At 39.2% G+C, this 11030-nt stretch overlaps 1 protein-coding gene across 1 annotated transcript; it reads left to right on the top strand.

The window, feature by feature from the left end:
• Window positions 1–569: 569 nt before the first annotated feature.
• On the top strand, window positions 570–10056 carry LOC118752027. Its single transcript, XM_036486852.1, is given in 3 exon segments — window positions 570–1809; window positions 1811–2846; window positions 7210–10056. Coding segments are annotated over 3 exon segments (3024 nt in total). The 5' UTR covers window positions 570–1137; the 3' UTR covers window positions 8526–10056.
• The last annotated feature ends 974 nt before the right edge of the window (window positions 10057–11030 follow it).

Here is an 11030-nt window from a genome sequence, read left to right as displayed (position 1 = left end):
ATTTTTTAGCGCCGTTTTGTATCGCGCTTCGTCGCTACGGGTTGGTCTACGTGCGGCTCGATGTTCGTTCGCCAGTCATGCGGGTGCCGGTATAAGCATCGCGGGTTGGTGTAGTATTTTTGACGGTGATCCCTTCGGCTCCCTAGGTACTGCAGGCCAGCGATTTTAGTACTTATTGAAAGGCAGTGGTATCGCTGGGAAGCAAAAAAAAAGACTAACAAACGTGATCTCCTTTGTTTGGAGGTTCGGAGAATTTGTCAGTGATTTTGTCGCAAAGGCAGTTGGTGCTTGTGTCCGTTGCCCTATGTGGGACAAACGGAACAGAAAAAAAAAATAAATTTAAAATGTTAGAAACGCTTCATATGGAGTCACCTTAAGCTTAAACTATGGTACTGTAAAATAAATACTTCATTTTTTTATTTACATTTTAAATTTTAAATAAAAATAACATGTCTTTTTATATCATATACATACATACATATGTATGCTACTAAACAATTTCTTATTTCTCTTATTCTCTTGACTTAACGTTTTAATTTATTTCCTACTCATTATTTTTCTTTTAGTCATCCGGCATTGCCAATCCTCCTGGCTACTTAGTTGTTGGTGTGCGAACAATCAAAGCTGAGTGCAAGAGTTGGTTCTCCAAAGACCTGCAACAACTACGACATAATCTACAAACAAATCAACACGCGCTCGCACGCACACACGCAGCTAGTTCACCAACACAAAGAATTGGCGGTAAGGACGTTAATTAATCACAAGTTTGCGGTAGTCAATTGTCAGCAATAAGCGAGCAATACCACTGCCATACACACACACACACACACACACAAAAATATACACTTACACTCCCACTAGCCGAGAAGAGAGGCTTAGCTGAGTATCAAAAATTGGCTAACTCCAGCTGACAGGAACACAACACACAAAGCGTGTGTCATTGATGACGTGAGCTTATCAGCAGCGCTTGCCACGTCAACATAGCCGGCAAGCGAGCGCCTGCTGCTGACATCATTGTAAGCGCAGCAGGTAATTAACGAACAACCACCGGCCAGGAGAGAGTTCAAAGCTGAAAGTCCCATCTGCTGCGGCGCACATCCGCAAACGCATTGCGTGCACCGCCCGCAACCACTATATATGTACACAACACACGACATGCTAAGCCACATAAATAACAGTATAGCGAGTTGTTGTCATAGCAACTACAAAATGCACAGCCAGCGTGATCAAGAAACGTGCGAAAGCACAAGCACAAAGCAAAGCAATCACACGCCACCGACGGCGCCGCAAAGACCACGCTACCCGCGCTACCACCGCAGCGCGAGCCTCTCCGCATTTATGCTGCTTATCACACAATCGCTACTCCTGCTGCTGCTTATCGATAGCATTGCGCCTACAGCTGGTAACCCCGATTGGATGCAACGCTGCAGCATGTGCCATTGCAATTGGAATTCGGGTAAGAAAACAGCTGATTGCAAAGCGCGCTCCCTCACCGCCATACCCGACGACCTGAGCAACGAGATGCAAGTGGTCGATTTCTCGAATAATATAATACCCGAGTTGCGGCGTGATGAGTTCGCGGATGCGAATTTGCAGAATTTACATAAAATCTTCCTGCGCAATTGCACCATACAAGAATTGAATCGCGATGCACTCAAAGGTCTCACCATACTCATCGAGCTGGACATGTCGCACAATTTCATACGCGAGCTGCATGTTGGCACTTTCGGCGGGCTGGAAAAGCTGCGCAATCTCGTCATGAATCATAATGAGATCGAGGTGCTGGAGAGTTATCTCTTTGTAGATTTGCCATTTTTTGTCGCGCGTCGAATTTAAGAACAATCGCCTCAAGACGGTTGAAGTTCATGCGTTCGGTCAACAGCCTATGCTTTCGGCTATCTACCTGGAGGCGAATGCATTGTCTGTGCTACGCAAGGAGACCTTTGCGCGCATACCCAAACTGATGCATTTATCGTTGGCGCAAAACCCCTGGAATTGCACGTGCGAACTGCAAGCCTTTCGCGACTTCGCGCTCGCCAATCGCCTCTACACACCGCCTACAGATTGCGCACAACCACCGGCGTTACGCGGCAGGCTTTGGACTGACATACCGTCGGAGAATTTTGCTTGCTATCCGCGCATACTTGGTTCGGTACGTTCATTCGTCGAAGTGCAATCGGATAATATAACGTTGCCATGTCGTGTCGAAGGCTCACCGCGGCCCAATGTCACTTGGATTTACAATCGGCGCGTCGTTAATCCAAATGACCAACGTTTCCGCATACTGAATTCCATCGAGCAGCAGCCACTCATCAGCTCTGACCCGACGGAGTCGATCACTTCCGAGTTGCGCATCTTCAACGTACGCGCGAGCGATAAAGGTATGTACACCTGTATTGCGGAGAATCGAGGCGGCAAAGCGGAGGCTGAATTCCAGCTGATTGTCGATGGCGACTTCTTTGGTGCACTCGAGGGCATGGGCGGTGGCATCGGCGCTTCCACCACAGATACACAATCGAATTTTCTACTTGTCATCTGTCTGATCGTCATCACAGTGTTACTGCTGCTCATGTGTGTGTTGCTCATTGCCTGCTGGTATTGTCGACGTGTACGTTCCTATCAGAAAGATACGACAATGATGAGTGAAAATGGGCTAATATCAACGAAAATGGATAAAACCAATAGTTCAATGCTTGAGGGATCGGTGATTATGGAAATGCAGAAAAGTCTACTAACTGAAGTGAATCCGGTTGAAAAGCCACCACGACGCACCGAACTGGAAAATGTAGATGGGAGCGATGAGGGACATGAAATCAAAAAGACGCTACTGGATGAATCACAATTTGGTAAGTAATGAAGATATTGAATGTACATACATACATACATGATACATAAATATGTATTTAAGTACGTATGTATGTATATGTGCAGACATCCTTTGAATTTGTGCTAATTAAGTACTACCTACTAGGGATGTTAATTTTTTCGCTTTTTGCGATACGGGATTTCCGGGATATGATATGATTAATTCCAAAAATTATTTTAAAAATTCAATGCTATATAGAATAAAAATATGGGTGCCAAGTGAAAGAGAAAATTTCTTTTGAATTAAAAAAAATAATAATTTTTGGAATCACAAGTACGAATAGGTAATTGTTTAAGCTGATAAAGTTAGAAGGACAAAATTGAGGACCTTATTGAGTTTATATAAGTCCTTAACATATATAAGTTTTTAAAAAACAAATATTGCGAAATTTCCTTATGCACCAAAAAATTTAGGCTGTTTAAATTCTACAGAATTTCCTCTTTAATTTGATACCTATACTTCTTCTTCAAGCAAATTTCCCTGAATTTTTAAATCATTTTTGAATTACTGACGTCAGAGTGAAAAAATAAAAACGCAGTTTTCCTATATTTGGCCCACGGTTTCTCTCTTTATATTGATTTTGATGTGTAAAATTTACTATCGCACGGTGTTATATGTATAATGAGCTAGACATTTATAAAAAAATCTTAGTTATTAAATAAAAAAATATATATAGCCAATACTGGTTTCTATTATTGCCATCACTGCTAATTACAAGTCCCGTAAATTTCGGGATCCCGGGATTAACATTCCTATTAGCTACATATGAGTATCTCACTATTTGCACAAGTTCTCTTAAATTAATTGGCTTGAAATGCATCAATTGCATAATCACTTATTTGGACAAGCACACACACATATATTTAGGAGGCTTAAAGATTATGCGGTATTAGGGCAGCTGGTAGTTGCAGGTACGTGCTACTTAGTTTGTACTTGTACTTTCCAGCTCAAATCAAATGACAGCATTAACATATGACATATCAACAAAAGACGCTCAACAGAGCCACTCAGAGTGTCCTTTAAATAAGCTTATCTGATATGTATGATATAAAGGGGTGTATGCACCATTGTACTTAATCAACGTTGAACACGATTTGATATGAATTGGAAAGACAACTTTACTAATTATACATACACATGTACTACATGCATACATAAGTTGTAAGATAAGCACACTGATCGGAACATCGAAGAGTTAGAGGGCGTTATTGTAGTTCTACAAATTGTATAATGTATGTACATATTTTTGTGAGATCAGTGATTACGATTAGTACAGTCAAATTAAAACATTTGTTTGAAATACTCTAATACCAGTCGCAGGTAATATGAAACTTAATTTGTGCATTCGCCTCCTTCTGGAAAACAAATTAAACGGCTATTACGGAACTCAACGTTAGACTTCATACTCGGTAGATATTTTTTTTTTGCACTGTAAAATGCTTCACTTTCTGTTCTGAAGCGCAATTTTTAAACATGTCATTTTATGTGTAAAATGACGTCAACCATAATTCTTGAACTAGAAAATAAAAATTGTCTGCATCAAATTTTACTAGGTGTCAAAGGAGACAGAAATCTAATATTTTGTGACAAAATGAAACTTCGAGCTGAGCGTAGCCGTTCCGAGCGGAGCAAAGCTTACAAATTCCTGTAAATATATGTATGAAAGCGTTCATACAAGAAGCTTTTTAGAAGCGCTTTGGAACTAAATCAAGACAGTGCTTGATTTCGAATTTTCTAGCTTCGTGACGCTGCTGAGAAGGAAAAAAGTATAAGAATTATGTACAAACATACAGTTTTGGCTACTTATCTTTTGTTTATTCAATGTTTATAATTTTTTTGTGAAAGCTTAGTAAGAAAACTATACAAATGCAATCAGATTTTGTAAAAACATTATGAAAATTGTGCAAAATTTTGCTAAAATTTAAACTTCTTAATCATTTTGTAGCAGATTAAATTTTGGTATAATAAAATGCAGGTTTGAAGTAGCTCAGCGTTAATGTCTCGGTTTTTTTTCGCGGTGTTACGCAGTTTTTCCATACACGTCTAAATTTTTTTATATGAAGAACACTAAGCTACAAAACTGCATACCGAAAGATTTTTTCTAAAAATTCTGAGTAGGAAATTTGAAATTTTGGCGAAACTTTGGATTTTTATGGCTTTTGTTAGATAATAATGAGCTTAACTTTCATAAAAAAAAATAATAATGAAGTTTAAATATACAAAAAAAAAACAACATAGCCAACACTTGCTAAAACTTCACTTCCCAATTTATATTTGGATCACTGTATTTACATATTTATGTAGATAAAAATGAAATTTTCGACAAATCTATTCAATACAAATTTATAGAATATTTTAGCAGCTTTTCAATGGATATATGTTTTTGTGGTGTCGTTTGGTGGTTAGTCGTTAAAATGAGCCTTCTTTAAAATGAAATGGAAGTTATTTGCATTTCAAAAATGTATCTATATGTACACTGAGGAGCAAAACCGGAAAAGTAATACAAAATGAGAATTTTCTTGCGATATATTCGCAATATATGAAAACTTTTTTGTAATCTACTTTCGGATTTCACATTTTCAATGTATATTTCATCAGAAGACCATAAAAACAATAACTAACACAAGCAGATAAAGAAAAAAATTGCAAAAAAATGTAGCAACTGGATTGTTCCAGTTTTGGATCCGATAGAAAATTTTACCACTTGCCTGACCATAACCAATTTGAATATTTTAGCTTTTATAGACATCTTGCGATACTTTCGCACAGTTTTTAGATGAAATCTATTGAGATTTCCTACCGGTTTTTCTCAACGCCATACCCAAAGTTTTGCATGCGATTGGGTGAATTTTCGCAATTGAACAGTGGCATTTACAAACACTTTCATATGTTTTCTGTCGGACTAAAATCTGGGCTTTACGCAGGTTTACTCCATGATTATAAACACTTGGGATTTATACCTATTTGGACAGAGTTTCGGAGAATGTTTCTGATCATTATCCTCTTAAAATTGATAAAAGCCTGCGAAAAATATCCTCTGAGATTGCCAAAATCTTTGAAAATGTTCATTTATTGTCACTTCTTCTTTTTGCCATCGATTTTACCACAGTTCTTGCTCCCTAAGCCGTAACACGGCCCTACTTCATTAAATATACACGTACAAACCTAATAGTTTAAATATTTAATTTTTTTTTTTGCTTGGTATGTGCACTTAAAGCACTCACAGTGAAAATCCCACGCGATTTGATTACAAAATTTTAGGAAATGAGCCAGAACTCCGTTCTGAATTATAAAATTCAGCAATTACTAAGAGGGCGCAAAACTGGAGCAGTCTAGTTCCTTTTTATTTGGTCATTTTTTTCAGAGTTTCCATATGCGAATCTCAAAATTTTTATTGTCAAACGTTTAGTTAAACATCGTTAAGGCGAAATGCAAATTTGAATTACCATAAAGTTAATAAACTGAAAAAGTACATTACCACAAATTTAACTTTCCGTTCTATTGTTCCGCTTTTGCTCTTCAGTGTATATGCTTGCATCCAAACTGTTTTGACTTTCCGAAAACCTAAATTTTTCCAATAAGATTGGCATGTAAATAACGTAGCTATCAATGGAGATTTTTATAGCAAACATCGCAGCTATACAACGAATCAATTGCATTCACAACCAAAGTAATTGAATTTTTTTATTTCTAAAAACATTCCCTCCCACAAAGCTTTGTGCAAAAGCTATGTTAGCGCTTTAGGTTTATGTTTCCTGTCAGTTGCAAATTTCGGCATTCTCACCAGCCGCTGTTCTCCGCTAAAGCGGCTGAATGCCTGCATAAAGTGCGGAAGAGTCTCTGCAAATGCGCTGTTTTCGAAAAATCAGCATTGTTGGCGTTCACACGTAACTGCAAGATTAATTGCTTTTGGTGCGGGAAGCCAAATAAACCGTTCAATGGTGGCGCACAAACGCACGCGTATTTATTGTAAAAACTTCAATTTTCTGCAGCGATTGAAAACTTGCTGCTGACTCGTAAACTTTTCTATTGTGATTCCAATTTTTTTTTTGTTCTCATTAAAAGCAACGCTGCGCGCGAAGTGCGCTGTAAAGTTTTGTGCTTGTGCACTTTAATTGTTTTTCAATTTTTTTTTCCTTTGAGGGCACTATTTTTTTTATATAATTTTATTTATTTTTTATCTCTGCCGCCATCAGTGCCCATAAACTTGGTCTGCATGAGCATTTAAAACGAAAGCAAAAAATGTTCGCCAACTATTGTACATACCAGTTTTTTCAATTTTCAATTACTCGCGCCAATTCGCACTCAATTTATTTCTCTTACTCTTATCTCTTTTCCGCCAGGCAATCACCCACGCGACGATGAAACCCACTCGGTCGCTCTATCGGATACCACAGTGCCTCGTGTGCGCCATACCTACATCGATGACACCTACGGCACCAGCTTGCCACCCGATCTACTCGCCTTCCCCGCTCGCGTGCCGCCAACTTCACCTTCCATGCAGTCATCGCACAGCAACATACCCGAACAAATTATCTACGGCATACGTTCGCCACCGCTTACCAGCCCCGTTTATGCGCATATGACGCCGCATGGCATCTACGGCACCACGACCATCGCCGCCGCCACACCGAACGGTTTCATGACACTGCAGCATCCGAAGTCGCGCAATTTGGCATTGATCGCCGCGGCTAACAGTCGTCAGCAGCAACAGCAACAACAGCAGCAGCAACATGTACACCTAGCCCACCTAGCGCCGCAACATGGCGCACAACAACAGCAATCACCCTTCCTGCCAGCACCTGTTATGTACTCACCAACCACAGCGGTGGTGATGAAGCAAGGCTACATGACGATACCACGCAAACCACGCGTACCCAGCTGGGCGCCATCTACTTCCACCACAAATCAGACACAGCTAAGCGAATTCCAGTCGCCCACATCGCCAAATCCGAGCGAAACTGGCACCGCCACGACAGCTGAACTGCAACCGGAACCAGTCTACGACAATCTTGGACTGCGCACAACTGCCGCTGGTAATTCGACGCTGAACTTGCACAAAGTACATCCGGAAGTAAGTAGCTGCGCCTCCACATCCTCACGCTACACAATGCGCGATCGCCCACTGCCGGCCACGCCGAGTCTAACGTCGGTGGCGTCGAGTACAGCGGCCATGCAGCAGCAGCAGCAGCAGCAGCAACAACAGGCACAACAAGTGCAACAACAGCAGCTACAGCAACAGTCGCAACAACAACAAGCTGTACCCAGCACTTCAGCAGCAGCGGCGGCGGCGGCGGCAGCAGCATCAGCAGCAACGGCTTCAAAAATTTACGAACCCATACATGAGCTGGTGAATAATAATCATCACCTGACGACGACCTCCGACACAGAGCCGCTTTATGGCACTGCGCGACATCACAACGGTCTCACCATTGTGCCGAGTGTCAACAATGTTAATAGTGGTGGCAGCAGCGTTGGTGCCTCGAATACAACTGCAGGCGCGAATGCGTCTACGGGCGAGCCTACGAAAGTGGCGAAAATACCGCCACGTCCACCACCGAAGCCCAAGAAGAAGATGTCCGTGACGGCGACACGCGGCGGCCAAGGTAGTACCAGCCAGCTGTTCGATGATGAGGGCGAGGATGGCACAGAGGTTTAGTTGCAAGTACACGAAGGCGGCGGTGGCGACGGCAACGACTGCGACTGCGATGGCACGAACGCCAGCTAAAACTCCTTCAAACTAAAAATGGCTGAATGGTAACTAAAATTTAAGGCATTTCGTGGGCAAAAGTTATGTGCATCCAGTAGTGCGAAAAGCAGAAAAGCAAAATAATAGAAAAATGTGCGAAAGTGTATATATATAGTGTGGTATGTATGTATGCAGGTGGTATTACTGTGTACTCATACTACATATATACATGCTTATGGAGATGAATAGGTATGCCAGCAGTAGTTAGTTGGGGGGAAAAAATCAAAATAACAAACAGCAAAAGGTGGCGATTGCTTCGCCGTCCCTCTCTGAAAGGGCGCGTATTTCTGAAAAATATATGTATGAAATGGCATTTTTGTGGTAATCAAAAACTCTGCGGTGCTTTGGCTGCAAATGAGGCGGCATATACATGCATACCTATGGCTGTGGGCGTGGTGGCGTATTTTAAGACTTTATTTTATGCAAAGTTTATATTTTTTTAATTGATAATTGTAAAGGCAACGATTCGTGGTCGACTTTTACGGATTTAAAAACACAATGCAGAATGCAGCTAGATGTTTGGGGTATATTTTTTGCATCAAAAAGAAAATTATGTGAAAAATTTCGCCTACGTTTTTTGTGGTGGTTAGGGCTCGATATAGGTCTACTCGTGAGGGGATGTCCATTTTTTACCAAATTTCATTAAACCAACTTAAGCTTTAACGACACCGCGTCGCAATCAAGGTTTTTATTTCATTTTTCACATTGTGGTCTTTTAAGTTCTAGCAGCGCTAAGTTAATATGAGTTTTATGATTTGAAAAAAAATTTATTCACAAAAACTTTCTAAATTATTTAAAGACTGTCCTTGAAAGGAATTAAAAAAAGTTAAAGCGCTTTACAGTAGCGATAATAGTAAAAAAAATCTCTAATTTACAGATATCGTATGGACTAGGGTGGTTTTTAACATATTAACCTCATAAGCACCCCTTTTATTTTATTCTACTTACAAAATAATGACATGCAAAATAAAGTGTTAGGGGTAGCTACCAGGGTTTTTAAAAATTTAATATTTTTAATTACAAAAGTTCGACAAAAGTCACGACTTTGCCCAACTATAACTCATATACATTTTTTTCCTTAATAAGTTTCAATAATATGTCAAACTTATGAGACTTCAAGTAGAAATTAAAAATTTTTCAAACCCTGGTAGCCACCCCTAAAAGTCGTTTTTAAATTTTTAAATTTACATGGATGTCTCATTTTGTACGCAGAAAATGAAAGGCCCGCAAATTTGCCCGTATAATCATCAATTAAGACATAAACAAAAGACAAAAAGTTAAGCACAGTATCAAAAAAAAAACACTGAAAAAATTTCGAAGAAATTTTCTTGTGTCAAAATTCCTTAAGACAGAAGGGAGTTCTTAAGATATTTGCTATGGTTTTCTAAAGTTTTTTGTGTACATAGAGCACAGTGGAATCCGGGTTTGCAATATAAATATATGCCCGTTCCATTATTTCGCGAGGAATAAGTGAGGCAGATGTCAAAATTCCTTGGACACTACTATTCACACACCCGAAATAATGACATTTTTTTCTTGCCCGTGTTCTTCAGACCTGGATACTAAGCCTTATGTGCTTTATACCCGGCAATGTCTCGTTTTTATCTTTTCGATCGTTCAATTAATCAAAAACGCAAAATTTTGAATCAGTTGTAGCGTTGAAAATGAAGAATTTCCGAAAAGTCACGAACAATTTTAAAATCTTTAAAATAACTTAAAAAAAAATACTCAAACAAATGCCACACATTTCCGAAAGATCAAAAAAAAAATAAAAAACTTTGATGAGTTCCAAAGAAAAACCAAAAAAAAAAGTTTCGATGTTGGGATATTTTCAAACGAATTAGCGAAAAATATAGTATCGCTACCGCAACATTGCGACTTTCATAACCCACATCGGGAACTTGCGATAATCATCCGAAAATTGTTGTTAACTCGTTTGAGAACAGTCTCACTGAACCTAGAATAATGTGTATTAATATTTTATCTTTCTCAACTCAGAATTTATGCCACCGGAAGAGTTCGAAATGAGTCAGTTTGGTTGGCTGGTCTTAGGATCATATATAAGTATGACGAAAGAAAGACTCATTTTAGACTAATCAATTCTGAGCACTCAGAAGATTGTTTAAAGGGAAGATTACAGAAACCCCAAAATACAACAAAATATACAGTAGCATGCGATATATTTTTTCCATTGCTTACCTAGTTACTTAAAAAATCAAAATCCTACATAAATACATGTGTGCTTTCGGGTGCCTCGCCAAAAAATGTGGCAGGTTTTTCACCGGAATTACAAAATGTATTATATTTTAAGAACTTCTTCCAAATATAACAAAAATCAAATAAAAAAATCGAAAATGAATAAAAGTAGTTTTTTTGTTAAGCACATTTTTCCAAAAAATTACCTCAAATGATAGT

This window comes from Rhagoletis pomonella, unplaced genomic scaffold (assembly GCF_013731165.1).
Source record: "Rhagoletis pomonella isolate Grant_MI unplaced genomic scaffold, Rhpom_1.0 Rhpom_scaffold_01175, whole genome shotgun sequence".
In the NCBI taxonomy this organism is placed as follows: Eukaryota; Metazoa; Arthropoda; class Insecta; order Diptera; family Tephritidae; genus Rhagoletis; species Rhagoletis pomonella.
The sequence above is the reverse complement of the archived record's forward strand: the minus strand, read 5'-3'. Positions and strand labels throughout refer to the sequence as shown.